This window comes from Rhinolophus sinicus, linkage group LG10, assembly GCF_036562045.2.
Source record: "Rhinolophus sinicus isolate RSC01 linkage group LG10, ASM3656204v1, whole genome shotgun sequence".
Classification (NCBI taxonomy): Eukaryota; Metazoa; Chordata; class Mammalia; order Chiroptera; family Rhinolophidae; genus Rhinolophus; species Rhinolophus sinicus.
The window spans coordinates 9,713,621-9,734,759 of record NC_133759.1 but is presented as its reverse complement, the minus strand read 5'-3'; the positions used below and the strand labels follow the sequence as shown (position 1 = coordinate 9,734,759).

Genomic DNA, 21,139 nt, shown 5'->3' with positions numbered 1-21,139 from the left:
GCCATATGGGTGTAATGATTGTAGTAAAGTTTTTAGACAAAGAAAAAACCTTACTGTACATCAGAAAATTCATACAGATGAAAAACTCTGTGAATATGATGAGTCTGAAAAGGAATTCTCTCAGACTTCAAACCTTCATCTTCAACAAAAAATCCATACCCTAGAGGAATTCTCTTGGCTTCAAAATGCCAATGAGCCCAAGATACAGATTCAGAAAATCTAGTGTCATATGTGAAATTGGAATCGAATTCCTGCTTAATTAAGTAATTGTTGGAGAAATAGCAATATGTGGTTCTTATAAGGAAAATAATATGCCCAGCTTTTAACACTGATACATGGAAACCAATTTATCAACTTCAAATTTAAAACCCAGTGGGTGTAAAGTGTCAAAATGGAGGGACAGTCCTATGTGGTTTTCCTTGTTCATAGGGAAAAGTCCTTACCCCAACCCTTGAAATGAATATCCCTGCCACTGTCATTCTCAGTTCTAATTAACATTGCTTCATTGCTGACATGCGATAGCTTGTTACTTCAAAAAACATTCTGTTCCAGCACTCAACCTACTACATAAATTTTTCACACAGAGCCAAGCCCTACAAGCTCTGATTAAACCAATTCAGTATCCACCTCTGGGCATTACTCACTCTGAACCATTAATTCAGTGTGTGCCCTTTTGTACATTTGTAAATTTAATTCATCCTATATTCTTGAGTTGATAATTTCATGTTGTAATTCTCAAAACTCCAATTCTGCAGCTAGATTATAAATACCTTAATATCAGGATTGTGTTTTCTAACAGTGGTAGTATCAAAGTGTTACGTTGATTATAATAAATATTATTAATTCAACCCCAAAGTTCCTTGGGGGCTGGTTCCTCATTAGAATAAAAGGTACCCAAGAGTGAAAAATGGAAGGGGCCCAAGGTTAAAAGTGTTAGGACCTGGGTATGAGTCAGGTGTTACAACGTTCCTTGGACAAAGGCCTTCATTTCTTGGAGCCTTGATTTCCTCGTCTATTAAACAGGAGGAAGAATATCTACCTCACAGAGTTCTTATGAGGTAATGAGTGTGAAAATGCTTTATATCCATGCTGAAGAATCACTCCCAATTATGTAATAATTACAAAGGGAAATATGTACTTTAACAATGCTGAAAGCTAGCATTTACCTCTTAACCAATTAAAATGTAACATAACTAAGACTGAGAAACCCATATAATGTGCCTCCTCATGATGCAGTAAACCAAAAGCATAACTGAATTTATCAAGCTTCTTGGGCCTGTTTGCCAGTTTACAGGAAATACAGGAGGCACAAGAACAAGACAAATTAACACCATGAGAAGCAAATTCAGAACGTGAGATGTTGTATAAGAAAACTCTACCGAATTCTTCAAAAAGATTATGATGAAGAAGGGAGGGGTGATAATCGTTGAAGCTGGATGAGTTGAGAGTTCATTGTAGTGTTACCTGCTTTTGTGCATGTATGAAGTTTTTCATAGTGAAAGGTATAAAATATAGGTGAGGTTGTTTTTAAAGGTTACTAAAGAGCCATACATAAGATAGTAAGCCAGGAATAGATTCACACAAATGCCCAAATGATTTTTGACAAAGGTGCAAAAGCAATTCAGTAGAGGAGGGATAGCCTTTTAAGAAAATGCTGCTGGAGCAAGTGGCTGGCCATAGGCAAAAAAAAATAAATTTTGGAAACTTAAGACTCAGCAAAGAACTTACACTTATATCAAAAGCATGCTCCATACAAGGAAAAAATGGTAACTTGGACCTCATCAAAATAATTTGCTCTTCAAAAGACTCCTTAACAGGATGAAAAAGACATGACAGACTGGGAGAAAATATTTACAAATCGTGTATCCAATACAGGATTTGTATCTAGATTATATAAAGAATTCTCAAAACTCATCAATAAATAGGTCTAATTAGAAAATGGCCAAAAGACACAAACAGACATTTCAGCAAAGTATAGACAGCAAATAAGCAAATAAAAAGATGTTCAACATCATTATCCATTAGGGAAATGCAAGTTTCCTATCAGAATACTTTAAAACAAACGCAAACAAACTTTTAACACCAAATGCTGGCAAGAATGTGGAGAAACTGGATTTCATGTTGCAATGTTAAGTGGCACAGCCATTCTGGAAAATGTTTGGCAGTTTCTTCTAAATTCCAGTATTTGCACTCCTGAGCATTTATCCTGGAAATGAAAATATATGTTAACATGAAAACCTGTACATGACTATTCATAGCAGTTTATTCATAATCAAAACGCAAATACCCTTCAGCAGGTGGTTAAAACAAACTGGTATATCTATACGATGGAATGCTTATTACTTTGCAATAAAATGGAATGATCTATTGATACCTGCAGTGACTCAATGTTGAGTGAAAAAAATCCAATCTCAAAAGGTCATATACTATATGATTCCATTTATATACTGTTTAATGTTCTGAAATGTCAAAACTATAGACATGAGAAACACATTAGCGGTTGCCAGAGGTTGGGGATGGTGGGAGGGAGCAGGGGAAGAGGGAGGGGTAGCACTAGGGAGATGGTGGTGTTGGAACAGTTGTGTATCTTGATTGTGGTGGTTACACAAATCTACACGTGATAAAAGATAGCACACACACATTGTACCAATGTTGATTTCCTGATTTTTATATTAAACTATAGTTATGTCAGGTGTACCTGTTGGGGGAAATTACGTGAAGGGTATTATCTTTTCAACTTCCTGTGAACCTATAAATTCAAAATGAAAAGTGAAGAAAAAAAAAGACTTAAGAGCCATAACCAGATGCAGTGTGTGAAACTGATTTGGAAAAACAAAATTATGAAATATATATTTTAGGACAGTTGGGAAAATTTGAATATGACTGGATATTAGGTGATGTAAGGGAATTATTGTTCATTTTCTTACCTGTAATTATGGTGTTAGTTTGGAGAACATTCTTATTATTAAATAATAAATATTGAAGTATTTGGAATGAAGAGGTTTGATGTTTACAACTTTCAAAAAAAAGTGTTTTTCAGTATGTATAGTAAAGGCAAACGTAGCAAAGTGTTGATTGTTGAGTCCAGATAGAGGATACAGGTATTTCTTGTACCTTTCAGACTTTTCTGTACCGTTTGATATTTTCAAAATAAAACGTTTGGAGCAAAACGAACAGGGCTTCCTGCAGATTCATGCATTGTAGCTTCAGGCTCCCGTTGCGCGCCTCGCTTAGTTGCCCCGGCCCAGCTTGGGAATGCTCCGCTCCCCGAGGCTCAGGGCCACAAGCCCACTGGCATCCTGCAAAGCGCTTTTGCTCTCGTGCCTCGTCCGGAGCGATGTTGGCCACCCATCGAGAGGAAAACACCTCCAAGATTCCTAGAGAGGCCGGCCTGGAGACTTGGGGAGCCGGAAGCCCATCCCGAGGCACTTCCTGTCCGGTCATTGTTCTCGCGCCGGCAGGCGCAGAGGTGCCGGCCTGCGGGCCTTCTGCTCCGAAGCCCGCGAGCTGCGGCCGGGCCTCTGCGGCGCACGGTGAGCGGGGCTGGCGGGGTTGGTTGCGAACGTCGGCGGCGCGGGAGGGGCCATCACAGGGTCGGGCGGGCGTGTCCTCCCTTGGGGGACACCAGCCCTGTCTGTCCGAGGGTGGCTCCGCGTCCCACCACCTCGGAAACCCGGCTGTTGCCTGCCGGGGGCCTGGCCTCGGGGGAGGTTGGACACGAACCTCCCCACGCCAGGCTTATCCCGAGGACAGGACTGCGTGGGGCTTGGAGGCAGATGAGATGGGTTGTCACATTTGGAGACAGGGAAAGGCCATTGAAAGGGAAGTCTTTGCTAGGGGCCTCTGTGGTGTCTGGGGCTGGAGGCCGATTTGAGTTTGATCAGCAGTCTGATGACAGTACAGTAGCCAGTCTTGCGTATACACAGGTGAAACGAGGGTTCAGGGCCTTCCTACCCGGTGGAATTCAGCTAATCAAGGAAAGATTAATTCTCCAGAATTAAATTTGTTGCAGAAATGAAAGTATTGCATTACTCAAGAAATTCAGTGTACGATATACAATAACTTGTCTGTTAGCACTTCAGAAAAAGCATATGATGACTTCAGTAGCAGCAAAAAGGGAGTTAGTAAAATTTAGCACTTTTTTTCTAATAAAGCATCTAAAGGGGAATAGAAAATTTTCATTCTCTTCATAATCAACAAGAATGGTAAGATGATTTTATTACAAACTCTAAAAAACAACCCAAACCTGCTGGCTTAGCTATGACAAAGGGGTACTGTTAAAGTTGGTAACGGTGTGATTTGGTGCCGTCCTTTTAGAAAGCAGTTGGGCAATATGTGTCAACCGTAAAATTCTTCAGTCAATAATCCTTCTATTCTGTTTACACAGAAAAATTTTAACGTTTATTATTGTTAAGAAAGTAACTGGAAACAAAACTTCTTTTACTAAAGCAATGGTTCATAAATAAAGGGTGGTTAAGTAAATTACAGGTATCATTTAGAGTACTGTGCCAGAATGAGGTGGCTCTGTGTATATGTATGAAACATCTCCCTAAGACTATCAAGACTACTGTGAAATATAGAAATTGAGTTCAAAAAATAAACAATGCAGGGTGCTGAGCAGTGTACATGTGTGATCTAATGTGTATTTTGGAAAAATAAGCAATATGTGTGAATGTGAAGGTGTACATGTATGGAAGTGCAGAGAAAAGACTGGTAAGTACATTGATAGCTATTTGTGTGTGTGTAGGACATAGTCTATGTATTTCTGTATTACTGATCCTTTATCAATGAGAACGACACTTAATCAGCACCATGGGTTATTGTGTAGCTAGTAAAAATGGTAAGTGTGAAGAATGGCAATATGAAACAATCCTTTTATCTTCAGAGTAATACTTGGCTTCACAAGACATTTGGAAGAAATGGAACACATAAAAATCAAACAAAAAGAACCTCAAAAGTACTTGTCATTACATCACCCAGAGATAACCACTCCTAACATGTTGATTTCTTCAGATTCTTTTGTTCATTCTATTGTTTAACCTTAACACTAAAATTTTCTTTTAAAAAAAAAAGATGATAATTGTGAAAATATGTATCTGCGTAGTTAAAAACAAAAAGTTTAAGTTGTCCTAATTGTCAGTGTGGTTGGAAGTTTTCCCTTAAAAGCTATCATATTCCACAATATACAGTGGTTATCTCTGTGGAGGTGATTTTTCTTAATCATTTTCTGTATTTTTCAAGTTTTTACAATAAAGACACTAATAATCAGGAAAAAGTCAATAGACATTATATAAAGCTGTTTGGAATGTAACTATAATGGGGACAAATTACATGTTTACAGTCCAAGCCCTTCCATCCAATGAGGGAGGAGTAGAGCAGACCCTGTGCTGCACTGGCCGCTGCCTACGCTAGGTGCTGGGGAAAGTGGCCAAGGGACGCAGTGGCATCCAGGCAAACCCCTGCTCGGTGCTAACAATGTTTTCTGATTTCTCAGTAGACAGTACTCATCCTGGCCCTGGGGAGAAACTCAAGAAGAAACTTTTCAACTTAAAGATTAGATGGGGCTTGACCTCTGCTGGGCAGCCCCCAGCTGTAGGAGTTCCGCTGCTGAGCAGAGAAGATGACTGCAGATTTGAGAGAAGCCATGGCCTTGGCCCCTTGGGGTCCAGTGACAGTGAAAAAGGAGGAGGAAGAGGAAGAAAACTTCCTAGGTCAGGCATCCAGCCAACAGGTGCACTCTGGGAACATCAAAGTCTGGGCTCCTGGAGAGGGTCCCCAGACAGGCCTTGATGTAGCAGAACAGGAGGAAAAGGTAAATAATGGTGTTGGAGGAAGGAGGAGGAGAGACCTGGAAATCTCAAGTGGTTTCAGAGGGGACATGGTCTCTCTGCTTGCACATCTGGAGTCTTGTTGGTTAGCGATGGCGCTGAGCTTTAGTCCTTTGGAATATGACAGAAGCATCCTCTTTGGATTAAAGTGACATTTAGTACTTTCTACAAACCAATGGTCCTCAAACTGCTACACAGAATTACCTGGGGAGCTTTGTGTAAAATCGTGGTGCCCATGCCATGCCCCATTCCAGTGAGTCATTATCTCGGGGTGGGACCCAGACTTCGGTAGTTTTCAAAACTCTTCAAGTGATTCCAGTTAGGGTGTGATAACTCTAACCTGTGCTTCTCAAACCTTAACATGCATGGGAGTTGGCGGGGGGGCCCTCTTAAAATACTGATTCTGTTTCAGAAGGTCTGGGGTGTGGTCTGAGATTCTGCGTTTCTCACAAGTCCCAGGTGATCTGCAGACCACACTTCGAGTGGTGAGCCGGTGCTTTGTACCGTGGTCCTTAATGTTTTCAAATGCTCCCCTTACCATCTCTAGCCAGGTGAGGTTCCCCACAGCCTTTTTGTAATATGATCTTTGACCTTCAGACCTCCGAAAATTTGACTCTGGAAAATGTCCCCCTGTGCTGTCTTATCCTGTCATGCACCCTCTGGCAAGTTAGGTTCGGATGCTAGAGTGGGCAGTGAGGTGAAATCAAAGCGATGGGTGAGAAGCTGGCCGGCTTGCTGCTGTGCCCGACTCATCTTGGGGATCAGGAAGACTGGCTTCCTTTTCCTTGTTTTACATTTTCATTTTTTAATGTTTGGGGATTTGGGTTTGTTGGTTTTGTGGCCTCCAGGAATAGGTACTTACGTTCTCATCTTCAAAAGCTGACACCCCCCCCCACGACAGTCCCCTTCTAAGCCCACCTCTGCCTGCTTGTCTCTAGGGTCAGAACGTGTCCTGGGACATGGCGGTAGTCTTGAAAGCAACGCAGGATGTGCCTGCTGCTTCAGCCCTTGGCAGCTGCTCAACACCAGGGACTGTGGCCAAGACCGAGATACTGGAGACTCATGGGAACATGACCTCTCCAGGTAAGGTTCAACCCCCTGATTCAGAATTGGACCACTGGGATTTCTCGAAATCTTTTCAGAGAACAGTGTTCTGGTCTCCTAGCTTGAGCAACAGAGAATACTGAGGTGTATACTGAATACTGAGGGAGAGCCAGATAGAGGAATGCTGAAAGATGCCTGTGCATTTTTCTGGGAAATGGCTTCCTTTGCACACAGTCTCAGAATGCCCGAGAAACACGGGTGAACTCCAAATTCACCTTTTAATCACATTTATTGTTCAGCAGGTTTCATATGTATTCACACATGTAGCTACATGTCCTTGTCATGTACTTTGTGTTTATCGCAGGTTGCTGAGCCTGCAAGAGAAGCTAGCTAAGGTAGGAAGGCTCAACTTTTGTGGTAATTTTTGTGAAAATGCTCTGGAGATGATCCATTTTCATAGGTCTTTGTGCAAAATCTAGCAGATTTTGAGCAGTTGTGTCAGCTTTGATGATGTTCAAAACTGGGTCTTCATGGAGGGTAGTAGTGGCTTGTCACCTGGTTCTCTCTAAACTGGGACTCAGGAAAGGGAAGTTTGTTCTCTGTGTCTGACCAGCAGTGGCAGAAGCTTGCCTTTAGAGTGTTGTGTACCTGGGTCAAGAACGTGGTAGCCATGAGTCCTGTGCAATGGCAGCAACCCCTGGAGCACTGCCAAGGCCTGTTTGGCACTCAGGTTACGAGTCTAACCTGTACCTAATCTGCGCCTGAATATTTTGTACCCGCTCTCCTTCCTAGCCAACTCCTCAGGCATTTGCGGACCAAGTCACTTTCTTAAACCAGTGTTGTGGGGAAGTTTAGGGTCTCTACCTTTTCATTTTCTTGTCCGTTTTGTACTTATTCCTCAATCTCTGTGCAGCTTCTGTTCCCCACTTTCTGCTTTCTGTTCCCGGTCTCTGGTGCATTCCCGTGTATCACTTCTTTTCTGTTTCCTTGCTTATTAGTCATTCATAGTCTTAAGTACAGCGACTGGCCCCATCTACCAGGAATGGCCTGTTTCCCTTCTCTGCCTCTTCCCTCAAGACTCTGTTCCCAGCCAAGACTTACCTTTGTGTGCGGCCGGCCTTGTCCACAGTCGGTGATAGTGGGAACACCGAGCTCTAAGAATGAAGAGAGACCTGAGTGTAGTTGCTGCCCTGCTGCTAATAGTTCTGTGACCTTGAGGAAACCCGTTCTGTCTCTGGATGTCCATTTCCTGTTCTGTAAACTGGGGTGCATTCGTTCAATAAAAGCAGAATTTGTAGGGGACCGGCTTCCTGTATGCTAGGCAGCTTGATCAGTGCTGGGGATACTTAATAAGACAGACTTGCCCTTTTTTAGCTTCCACACCAGTAAAGGAGAACAGTTGTATTTTGATGATGAAATCATATCCATGAAAGTACTTTGGAAATTTTGATGAGTTACTGGGAGTTTAAAGTCTGAGACCGTTTATCTGCAGTTTCCTATATATTAATTAATGTTGAATTTATTAAAGTTTATACATTTAGAACCAAGTTTTTAAGCCTTTAAGCATAACTTATTTTTATTTCATTTATACATCTAGAAATAGTTATATCCAAGTGAGAGCACTTGTACTTTTTCTTTAATTCATGTTTAGGTAAGCTTCAAGATTTATAGATTAAATTTTAAAAAAATTTTTAAACAGTTAATTCCACCTATGTGCCAATTTCCTTAAATAAAAAATATACAAATACATTAAATTGCAAGTTTAACATATCTCTAATTCTTTAAAACATTTCCAACACCTAAGTAGGCAGACTTACAAATCTTATATATAAAATCTTGATAAACACAACTCTTGTAAATCTAATGAGTTGGACTTACCAATTTACTGAATCAAATTACCCTTCATATCTCAGAATACAGTTACCAGGTAAGGTGGCAGACGTATATAGCATTTTAGATCTCTTTTAAATGAAAGAAGGTTTCTTTTGATTTTTCTTTTGAAATCAAAAGTATTGATTTCAGAACTTACTACTGTGTCTGTGCTGTAGTTTATCACAATGAGTTTTTACTTATTTCTGAACTTTCCTAAAGTTACAGTTATACTATAAGATCCAAAAAAGGAAAAAATACCATCTCAAAGAAGCCAAGGTGAACAGGTCCCAAGTAATTGGCTGATTAATCGCTCAAGTAGGTTTGAGTTTGTGGACACAGAATTGGCCTTGATTCCCTTGGGCACTTGCCAACACCCTAACTCTTACTTTATTCCAGTAATGAAACTGTTAAATAACCTTTCTTTTTTTTATATTGGGGAATAGTGTGTTTCTCCAGGGCCCATCAACTCCAAGTCTTTGTCCTTCAGTCTAGTTGTGGAGGGCGCAGCTCAGCTCCAAGTCCAGTTGCCGTTTTCAATCTTTAGTTGCAGGAGGCACAGCCCACCATCCCATGTGGGAATTGAACTGGCAACCCTGTTGTTCAGAGCTCATGTTCTAACCAACTGAGCCATCCGGCCCTCCCTAAATAACCTCTTATATTAAGACCCTTTACATTACGATTGTACCCGGTTCTGTAATAATTTTAACATAAACAGAAGGAATTGTTTCTGTGATGGGACCTAATTGATTCAGTAATACCCATGGTCTTCATCTCTCATGTCTTTCTGATATTCTCATCCTCACAGTAAGGAAGGTGGGAGTGAGGTCGGGAGGGAGTGGGGCTATGAACTAAAGTATTCCTGGGCTTTTTCTGTTGGAGAGATGCTTGGTGGGGGTGGGGGCCCCCAGTGTTAGTGGTGGGGAGCTAAAGGATAAGAAGAAGGAGGTGGAAAAAAAGAGAAGGAGACATTAGAAGGGAGAAGAGTAAGGTGAGATGTAGGTGATGAAGAATAGCAGAGAACATAAATGAGAAGAATGTAATGAAGAAAAGCCGAAGAGACATGAAACTACAAAGAAAAAAATCAGAATATTTCACTCGTTAAAAAAAAAAAAAAAAAATTTAAATAATCACTAGGAGAGGCAAGTGATAGAGAAGTAGAGTAGGGGAAAGAAGTACAAGGAAAAAGTACGTAGGACGAAAAGAAGATATGAGAGCAGTTAAATTACAGGGAGAAAAATGGAGTAAATTTAAAAAACAAAACAAAACAAAAACAAGACATCAGAACAATAGGAGTAGAAATAACCAGAAAAAGATTAACATTTCACTTTTTTTTTTACTGTCACATTCAGGTTCTACTACATCCAGTACTCAGGCTTTTCCTTTCTCCAACATTGCCTTTTTTATCTGAATGATTGTGATGGAATTTCATGTTACCGTGGTCTTAGCCAGGCAACCAAACTGGGCTGTTTCCCTGCCCCCCATATTGGGTAGCACCCCGACATCCCTGTCCCACCCACTCACCTCCTTGGTTCACCCTGGCCTGAGCCAGGAGGATGTTTTGTGGATGCTGGGTTCCCCCTACCCCCACCCCACTGGCAGTTGCTGCTGAGGCCATGATCGGGCTGACAGCTTTACTGCTCATGTCTGAGCTGAGACCCCTGGGGGAAGACCCCCTCTCCTGCAGGCCTGCCTCCCACCCCTGCTGACCCTCATTCCACTTTCTATTTGAGTAGGTTTCCTGAGCTTGGTTTAATTCACACTTAGTAAGGGTTCCCTCTGCCAACACTGGTAGAGAGCAACACTGGCCACATGGGCGCACATGCCAGTGTCAAGGGTGGTGGGGGTAGATAGGAACTGTGATGTCACTGACTGCAGGACCCCTTTCTGACACTATTTGGGTTCTGAGGCAATGTAGTGCAGCTACAGTTTCAAAACTTCAAGAAGTTTCAAAACTTTCTGACTAGTCAGTTTCAAAACTTCGGGAAGTTTTGGTGTGCTCATATTGTTTGGCATTATGGAGCAGGCTACGCCGTGTCTCACCCTTAACTCAAAAAGGTCAGCGTTTCCTCGACACAAGAGGTAAGGTGTTGACTGTTCACATTCTTCTTTAGTCCCCTCTAGTGTTGCCATCTATCACCATAGCCACTTCCATCCCCTGAGGTTCAATTCCTGGCTCCTGGCTCCTGGCTCTGTGACCCAAAGCCCACTGGCCAGGCTGAAAGTCACTGCAGACACTCACAGAGCCACTTACTGTGCTCCATGGCTGCTCTCAGCAGTTGACAGAGAAACTCAGTTAATCATCTCATGTATCATGAAGTAGATACTATTATTGTCCCTGTTTTAGAGATAAGGAAACTGAGGCACAGAGAAGTTAAGTTACTAGTCCAAACTCATGCAGCTGGTAAGTACAGAGCAGGTATTTGAAACCAGGCAGACTGGCTCCAGAATTCATGTTCTTAACCTCTCTGCTCCACAGCCTCCGGATGTTTTGGATGCTTTTGGCCACTGTGGTCCTTTCTGTCCATGCGTAGCCTCTCTTTGCTAGCCAGCATCCTCATGCACAAAAGCCTGAGTTGCCTAGATTTTTGTTTACAGGTAGGGAATCTCCCTAATTAACTGGTGGGTTGTAAGTTAATCCACCCTAAGTGCCTATGGTAAGCGGCAAGCCTGGGGAGAGACTGGTGTCCTCCATAACCAGTCTTAATTGCAAGATCAGTCATCACACAGTCAGGAGGAGACTTGTCTGGAGACAGCTTTCCTGGCACGAGCAGGTGGATTAAGTGTCTAATGAAGTTAAGTGGAACAGAAGTTCTAGAAAGACCATGAGTCAGTGGCTCCTGCTCTAGGCGTGGGAGAGCTCACAGACAGGTAGAAGGACCCACAGAAGAGAGGTGACCTGGGAGGGGATTCTTTCTTCTGATGGAGCCATTTTACAGACGCTGAAGTCACATACTCCCTGACTTTTATAACTTCGTGATCCTATTCGTTTTCTAGGTCAGAAGACGCTAACAGTGTATTTTCTGTTTGTTGTCTCAGTTGCTGAAACCAAGAACCCACAGTTGTTGGTTCCCAAAACTGAGATATGTGATGGAGCAGAAGAACCCTTCCTGATACTCAGCAGAATCCAGAAAGCGGACCCTCGAGGATCTGAGTTAGGAGAAGCCTGTGAAAAGAGCACCCTGTTAAAGAGGCAGAGAATTAAGAGGGAAAAGAAAGACTTCAGACAAGTGACAGTGAAGGATTGTCATGTACCTGAAAGTTTCAAAGAAGAGGACGACCAGAAGTATCAGACATTTGGGGAAAGAGACAGCCTTAGTTCTGGCTCTGTTAAAAATCAGAGAAGCCAGCCTGGGCAGAAGCCTTTTACATGCAGTGTGTGTGGGAAAGGTTTTAGTCAGAGTGCTAACCTCGTAGTGCATCAGCGGATCCACACTGGGGAGAAACCCTTTGAATGTCGTGAGTGTGGGAAGGCTTTCATTCAGAGCGCAAACCTCGTAGTGCATCAGCGGATCCACACTGGCCAGAAACCCTATGTTTGTTCAAAATGTGGGAAAGCCTTCACTCAGAGTTCAAATCTGACTGTCCATCAAAAAATCCACTCCTTAGAGAAAACCTTTAAGTGCAGTGAATGTGAGAAAGCCTTCAGTTATAGCTCACAGCTTGCCCGGCACCAGAAAGTACACATTACAGAGAAATGCTATGAATGTAACGAGTGTGGGAAGACATTTACCCGGAGCTCAAACCTCATTGTACACCAGAGGATCCACACCGGGGAGAAGCCCTTTGCCTGTAACGACTGTGGCAAAGCCTTCACCCAGAGCGCAAACCTTATTGTGCATCAGCGAAGCCATACTGGTGAGAAGCCATATGAGTGTAAAGAGTGTGGGAAGGCCTTCAGCTGTTTTTCACACCTCATCGTGCACCAGAGAATTCACACTGCGGAGAAACCTTATGACTGCAGCGAGTGTGGAAAAGCCTTCAGCCAGCTCTCTTGCCTTATTGTGCACCAGAGGATTCACAGCGGGGATCTTCCTTACGTGTGTAATGAGTGTGGGAAGGCCTTCACCTGCAGCTCGTACCTGCTCATTCATCAGCGAATCCATAATGGGGAGAAACCTTACACATGCAGTGAGTGTGGCAAGGCCTTCAGGCAGAGGTCGAGCCTCACTGTGCACCAGAGAACCCACACTGGGGAGAAGCCCTACGAGTGTGAGAGGTGTGGTGCTGCTTTCATTTCTAACTCACACCTCATGCGCCACCACCGGACCCACCTTGTGGAGTAACAAGCCGAGGAAGAGGAAGGCCTCCAGGCATTGGTCATGCCTACTGCACCTCTAACGTACACCTCTTTGCTTCCTCCTTTGTAAAAGTGAGGCCTGCTATGTCCTTAAAATGAACAGTTTTCAGGAGTGCAGCCCAAAACAAGCGTTTCAGAGGCTAATTTAAAGAAAATGAAAACTAAGCACCTAAAGGCAAGGGCTTTGTTTTTAACTGTACCCTAAGTGGTCACATTGTCTGAAATAGAATGTGGCTTTCTTAGAAATGGGTCAAAGCTAAGTGATAAAGGTCCCATTTGGGGAAAGGTATTTTTAAATTTTTCCCCCTTTTTCTGCCTCCCCCTCCACTCCGGTTCGAGCCGTAGTTTCTTAGCCTGGTTGTGTATGACACAGCTCCCTGACCCATGCTGGTATTATGAGCCTTGCGCTCCCCTGCCTGAGGCAGTTGGTTGCTGGTCGGCTGCTCACAGAAGCTCATGGCTGGCTGTTGGCCGCTCACTCTAGCTGCCGGCCACTCACTCTGGCCACCGTAGCCCATGGCAGCCCAGCTTCAGGGAGAACTGTTGTTCACAATCTTAGCTGTAGAGGGCGCAGCTCCCTGGCTCATGTGGGAATCGAACCGGCGACCTCGGCGTCAGGAGCGCGGTGCTCCAACCACCTGAGCCACCAGGCTGGTCTCTAAATTTTGTTTTTCAAAACTGGTAATTCCTTGAGCAGCAGGCAGGTTACCGGTATAGGTCTGCCTAATGAAATTTGGGAGATTTGAACCTTGTGTCCTAGTATTTTGGGTTAAGCAGTGACCAGTAAAGGAAACCACTGAGGTAGCAATTCCCCAACTCACCTATGAACATTTATAAGCTTTCCATTACATAGGTCATTTAAAAAGTATTTTGGTAAACCTGATAACCATTTACTGCTCCTAAAATGGACAGAAGCAGGAAACAGCTGTCTCCCTCACTGTCTATACCTCATAAACCTTGGTGTGGTAAAGCCTTGGGGTCCTCAGACGAGCCTCGTGACCATTCCCCAGTCTACATGACCAAGCACTTGAGGACTGATGGAGACCACACACTGGGGCCGCCAAGTGCTGCTGGGCTGTGTTCGTTTGCTAAGATCAACAACTCTCCAAGTACCATGAGCCCCAGTTCCTACTGCATTCCATTGAGTGAGATGCCCCTAACCTCCCCCTTCCCAGACAGTGGAGTCAAAAAATACAGCCTGCCTAGAGGTGTGCCCATGTTTTCTTGGCTCATTCTGCCTAGGCCCAGCCAGCGGGCTCAGTGTGTCAGTCTCACTTTCTGGATGGTCTTTAGAAGACAGAATGGAGCCCTTCTCATTCTGCGACGACCAAAGAGGGAAAGGAAGGGACAGGGAGGAGGCAGAGTGAGATTCCTAAGGTCTTAATTTGTTTTTTTGAGAAATTCAAAGGTATTGGAATATGAATACTTTTAGAAGGATGAAGAAACTGGCTAAGGTAAGATACCTTTGTTACCATTGAGCCTTTAGTCCTGGAAAATTATTTATAAAACTATGCAATAGGTAGAGTTATGTAATAATATTGCCTTGTATTTATATAGAACTTTATTCTTTGTGTACCTATGTGTGTGAAATCATGACACCCAGTACTTAGCTCATGCTTTCATGTAGCTCCTGACCTGAATCTTTATAACATTGAAAGAGGTGTTTGCCGCATTTACCTGAGAGTGGTCATTTAAAGCAAGGCTGTGTAACAAATGACAGCACCTGTATTGAAATCCACGAACCTAAATCCAGATTCTCTTTGTTCTGCCATGCTGCTTGTCTAACCACCTGTAATCCCCACCCAGATCTGTGGAGAGCCTGAGATGGGGTATGTACTCTCATTTTCAGATACGGAAGCTGAGGTGACAGATTTTGGGGTGTGCCTTAGGCAGTGTGACCAGCAAGCAGCAAATCTGAGAATGGAATTTAAGTCTGATTTCGGGGTCTGTCCACCACCATCCCCTCAGCACGCAAGAGCATTTATCATAAATGCCGTACCTGATGATACGCAGTGTGGTACAGCTCTCATGCAGAAGTCCCATGCGTTTATGCTCTCATTTCTACAAGACTAAATATTAATCAACAGTGTTTTGTAGTTTACAGAGCACTTTCACATGCCGAAAGCATACACAAGAAAGCTTATTAATTTCCTCTTTTTTCCCTTGAACTATTGTCTTTCATCAAAGCATGTGCAACTTCTTTTCCCAGTTTCACTCTAAATCATAAGGACACAAACACAAGAAATCAGTGGGATTCAAAAGTAAGAATCAAAAATGCTCATGCCCTCACTGACCCTAACAATGCCTGTTCCTGTCCCCCTGTCTGCGGGTGGAGAGACCCAAAGATAACACCACATGTCTCTGCTGAGAGTAGGAACAAGTTAGGGGTTTTCCCTGCATGATCAGGAAGCTGAAAAGGAGGGAGAGCAGGTCTGAAGATTTGGGGTAAATCTGTGACCTTGACCATGAGGCCAACCGTGTGTGTTCCTGAAAGTTACCAGCTGAGACTTAGGAGCATTAAGACAGTTAAACTGTTTTAGCTTCACATTGTATGTTCATTCTCAGTGTTGAATGTTCAATCATGGGTGATTGTGATTTGCTGGGTAAAGACTTCCATTCGTAGGTCGTTCAGAAAAGCCACCCAGGTGACTGTGATATAAAGCTAGTTTGAGAATCAGTGCCCCAACCTTGCAGTACAGCAGTGGTTTTCAACCTTGGCTGCAGGTCAGAATCGCCTAGGGCTCTTTAAAAGTTTTTTCCTATTCCCCAGGCCTCAGTATTTTTAAAACTCTGGAGGGGATCCAATGTGCAACCAAGGTAATAAGCCCCTGCAGTGACATAAAGCCTGCAGGGCAAGAATATGTGTGATCAGAGAGGGGGTGGGGTATAAGGGTCTACGTGTATGTGCAGTGTTCTCTGTGGTTCCAGCAAAACAGGACGCTAACTACAGGGGCTTCCCTGGGGGTCCTGTGCCTCTGCCAACCCTTGGCTGTTAAGACTCTGTGACCTAACTTATTTGTATTTTAAGTGATTGTATCAACTATTTATGTGAGCAAACCGTTTTACATAGCATGCATTTGTGTTCCTCATTCAACGAAGTGACTTTACATTTCTGCTTGTGTTTCATCTCCAGATCTGGGATTCCACAAACCTGTACCCAGGGTCAGGACAAATCATGTGAGCCTAGTGGATTATCAGATCACATTCTTCCCCAACTAACTTTCCCTCCCAATTCCATTCCAGCCCTCAAAATGAATAACCACCCATCGTTTTCTGTACAGTTTCTGACAACAAGTGACTGCCCCTTGTTCAGAGTTGGCTTCGGTTCTCCTTTTCCTTGGGGTGACCTCTCCTTTGGCGGGTCTTGCTAGAAGTGGATGGGAGCTTTGAAGCCCTGTTTTCGTAAGTTACCAAGAGCTGTCAGTCAGGCCACGCCTAGTGGTCGTCATTTACATGATTTATTAAGCTCTTCATAGTCTCTTTCCAAACTCCTCTCTTCCTATGCACCTTTTACTGTAGCCTCGAGGCACGTGCTTGCTCGTCTGTGTGCCTTCGCTTACACAGTCTTAGGGGCCTGGAATCACTCCCTGCCACTCCCCACCCAGCCCCCGCCTCCTTAGCTTAACCTTCGGTTTCTTGTGAGATTTGGTTCAATCCCCATCCCTGGGAAACTCTAACTGCCCGATGGCCGAGGGCGTGTTTAGAAGTATATTTAGAAATATAGATGAGCACGACATATGTATCCAGAGTTTTATGCTTTAAAGTGAAAAACAATCTGGATTCAAAATTGTGTATATAGTACAGTTCTCATGTTGTTGTTACATATGCTATATACTATTAAAAAGTATATAGATAAATTACCTGAAGGAAATATAAGAAAATGTTATAAGTGGTTAAGTGACTTGGTCACTAGATGGTAAAATGCAGAGTTTAGGCTCAAATCCAGGTCCCATGGATAATAGAACTATGGGTGGTTAAAGCGGTTTTTTTTTTCTTTTTAATAATTACCATATTTCCTATAAGGAGCAAGAATTTTATAATCAGGAAAAAATAAATTATTATATTTACATACTTAGTTTTTCTTATATTAACTATACACAGTATCTCAGTTCTTCCTTTTGTAAGATGTGGGATGCACCCTGCCCTTTCTCCTTCCTTTTTCTACATCTCTGCCTCCGACAATGTCAAGTCTGGTCATTATTGAATTCTGTTCTGTAATCATAGTTGGTCTTTTATGCTTTGTTTATTGATTGGTTCTACAAGTTGAAAATAAATAGCGTCAATGTTGTTGTGACCGTGTAAATGTTCACAGCAGATCTGAGTAGCTGACTGATTGTATTTCCTTTTTGGAACAGCATTTTGTTCTTACTGGAGGTTCTCGTTGCCTTTCTTCCCCCTTGTCCTGGTTGCTTATTTCACATCCTCAGTTATTCTCAAGTTCCCCATCCAATTACTCTTGAGCTCCTTTTTCCTCTGTATCTCCCTTCCTGAGACCTCCAGCCTCCGGCTCTAGTCTGTCCTTGGTGGTCTTTCTGCCTACTGTTCTGTTCTCACACTGCGCTGTGTTGTGTCCTGAATTCCACATCTTCTTCTTTCTTCATTTATTCCTTCATTTTGCTACAGCACATGTTCAAGTCACTTGGCAAGAAAGAGTATGTGGAAAGCTAAGATGTTGAGTGCTTATGTATCAAAAACTCTCTGCCCTCACACTGGATTGGGAGTTTGACTGGCTCTGGAATTCTAGACTGAAACATTTCCCCAGCAGTTTGGGGTGTCTGATTCTAGTCGGATTCTTATTTTTATGACAATCAATAAATAGTATGTACATTACTGTGATCTGTTTCCCCACCCCCATGGCCAGAAGATTTTAACGTCTCCTCTTTATCCCTGGCACACTCAATTCCTTTGTGTACTCAGTGGAATTTCTCAATTTAGTGACTCAGGTACTTGTACTCGTGGAAATTTTCTTGTGTTATTTATGTGACAGTTTCCCCTTTCGATATGTTTTTTTTCTGTTCTCTTTCTGGAATTCCTGTCAATCAAATGTTGGAACTTCTGGATTGATCCTCAGCTACTTTCTCTGTTATTTCCATTTCCTTGTGTCATTTTCTGGGAGAGTATTTTGATTACTTTTCAACATTTCTAGTGATTTTTTTTTTGGTGGGGGCAGGGTGGTAATTAGTTTAATTTCTAAGAATCTTGTTTCCTGTTCCTTTTTTGTAGAATACTATTCTCATTTTAGAGAAACCTCTCAAATCTAAGTATCTAATTAAAAGAGTTGTCTTAAAAGTCTCTTCTGTCACCTAAATTATATCACCCCCTCCCCATGCCGCTGCCCCTGAGTTCTTTTTCCTCTTTGTTGACTTTCACTGGAGACTTTTCTCAGATGTGTTGTGATTCTTACAGACTTAGATCTGTGTGTATGTATTGAAAGCCCAAATGAGACCTCTGTATGGGAGTGGGATTTGCCTAGTAAAAGGCTTCCATCTAAAATGATTCGTAGAGAGCAAGCTATTTCTCTGGAAACCTCTAAATGCCGAAACTCAGAGACCTTTGGTCTGGTGCTCTGATACTTTTTTAGCAAAAAATTCTCTGATGTTTTTGTCTGGGGATTGGATGCTGTAAATGCTTCTCTAGGAGTGGGAGAGAAGGGAGTCGTTGGTTAGTACAGACTTCCCTTAGTGCCCTTAGTTTGAGGCCCACCTCTCCCTCTTACCCTTCATTGTACCTGGGTTTCCCAGTGCCAAGTTGCTCTGAGGGTTGGCAGGGTAGCCCAGCCACCTCTTTCCATTGTATTGCCCTCAGCAAGTGTTCCAAGCTGTTATTCCCTCTATCCAACTTTCTCAGTTATCACCTCATCCCTTTTCCATCTTCTAGGAATTTTTTCCCCTTATCCTATCATTATTTATATATTTTAAACCATATTAACCCATTATCATGTTAGGGAAAGCTCAACCATTTTAAAAAGAATCTTGATATGCTTTGGTACAGTAATACCACTTTAGAAAGCTATCTTAAAGATGAGTATTTTGACAATGATTAACGAATTTATCAATGTTATTTTACATTGGAAATAACCGAAATGACTAACAATAGGGGAATGGTTGCATTACAATATGATGGAATATTATGTAACCACTAAAAATCATATTTTAAAGATTATTTAGTGAGATGATAAATGTTCAAAATATTAAACGAAATATGCAAAACTACAAAATTAAATGGTATGTACAGAGAGCCCAGTTTTCTTAAATGTACGTGCACAGAAAAGACTGGAAGGAAATAATAAGTACATCTGGTATTAGCAGTGGTTAAAGTTTTCTGCATTGTCTACATTTTCTACTACGAGCCTGAATCTCTTATGGTCAGGAGGGGGAAAGTTAATAAAAGAGAAAGATTGTGGCTTGTGCAAAGTGGTGAGACATTTTTGTGGAGTGTGGAATGGGTGGGGGGAGCAGTAGAATAAGGGACCAGAGAAAAAGTGTGCAGTTTCCAAGGACCTAACGCCAGGCGAAGGAGTTCAGTGCAGAATATATGTAACCCCAGTGTTGGTGCCACACAGTTGTGGCTGGAGCGTGGAGACTAGGCTGGTGAGGGGAGAAAGAAATCCTGGAGACCACACAGACAGCTTTTGTCAGAGTCCAAGAGAGACCGTGGGATTCTCTCCCCGTCAGTCAGTGGCAGGGAGGCAGAGAAGGGACAGATAGAATGAGCAGGCCTTAGGGGCAAGCGACAAAATTCCAACGCCAGAAATCCAAGCCTCCACACCCTGGGGAGACGTGGCCCAGGCCTGAGAGGCCCTGGTTTCCTTGGGCCTCTCCGAGACCAGCCTGTGTTCTCAGTGACTCACATCTGTGGTGTTGGGAAGAGGGGGGAGGCAACCCAAGCCCTAGCTGGCCAATTGGAAGGTTGTAACCGCCCCATTAGTTGAGCGGGTCCTGTGTGCCGGGCACCGCGCTAAATGCCAAATGTTCTTTATCTTATTTAACCCTCACCTCAGGAGGGACGTTCTCATCCCATTTTCAAAGCCAGTAAAAACAGGATTAGAATAACTCAGGCCAAAGCCTGTGTCCCTTCTCCCAAGCTTGTCCCTCAGTGTGCCTCTGGGTACCCCGCTCATCTAACAGTTTGGGTACAAAAATAAACTGAAGAGTAAGTCTCCCTCCAAGGCCAGAGCACCCCGGTAGGAGGACCCCAGCGAGAACCATGGTAAAATTATTGCTAGCCCTTCCAGAGATAGCCCACACATTTATAATCTTATGTATCCCCCCCCAACCACCCCCCATTGGAACTTAGGACACACACTGTCTACTTGCTTTTTCACTTGTGTCTTGGAGATGGTTCTATTTTAGCCTATGAGATCTACCTCATTTTTTTTTATGTTCCCTGCTGTGTGATCGTGCATTATGTGGGATGTACCGTGATTCATGTAGTGAGTGCCCTGTTGCTGGGCGCGTAGGTGCTTTTCTATCTTTTGCTACTACAAACAAGGCCATGCTGAATATCCCAGCACACTCTCCTCGGGATATATGCAACTTTGCAGGATAAATTGATAAATCCAAGGGTAAGTGCATTAGATATTCTGATAGAAATTGCAAATGTGGTTCCCAGTGTGTGTATGAAAATAACAATTTCCCTGAATCCTCTATAAAACTAGTTTTCTGATCTGATAAATGAAAAATGCTCTCATGTTTCACATTCAGTTATGAGTGAAATTGGCTATTGTATCTCGTGTTTAAAAGCCATGTGTATTTCTTTTGTGTGTGTGTGTGTGTGTGTGTGAATTGCTTGTTCATGTTTAGCAGTTTTTCTGTTGGGTTGATCCTTTTAAGAATTGATTTGTACAAACCGTAGTAAAGAAAATACTCTTATCTGCCATATGTGTTGCAAATATTTTTCCCGATTTACAATTTGTCCTTTTTACTTTTGCTGTTCCGAAATTTACGATTTAATGTCTCAAAAGTTTCCCCTCTTCAAGACTATGCGTGCTGCCATGATTTCGTCTAGTCCTTTGAGATAGGTCCATTTGAAATTCATTTTGGAGTAAAGACCGAGTTGGGTCTTGGCTGCGCCTCCCGCCCCTTTTCCTCCGGGTCCA

The 21,139-nt window shown here is 42.8% G+C and overlaps 1 protein-coding gene across 2 annotated transcripts in view; it reads left to right on the top strand.

Moving 5' to 3' along the window:
- Positions 1-3,431: 3,431 nt before the first annotated feature.
- Positions 3,432-21,139, top strand: part of ZNF502 (zinc finger protein 502) — a 45,760-nt gene continuing 28,052 nt past the window's right edge. The window contains exons 1-4 of one of the 2 annotated variants that reach the window (XM_074312521.1): positions 3,432-3,533; positions 5,498-5,812; positions 6,767-6,911; positions 11,781-20,919. In XM_074312521.1, coding sequence (XP_074168622.1) covers positions 5,621-5,812; positions 6,767-6,911; positions 11,781-13,027 — 1,584 coding nt within the window. In that variant the 5' untranslated portion in view covers positions 3,432-3,533; positions 5,498-5,620 and the 3' untranslated portion in view covers positions 13,028-20,919. Of the gene's footprint in view, positions 3,534-5,494; positions 5,813-6,766; positions 6,912-11,780 lie in introns of those variants that run through there. The other variant, XM_074312522.1, reaches the window with a different exon arrangement.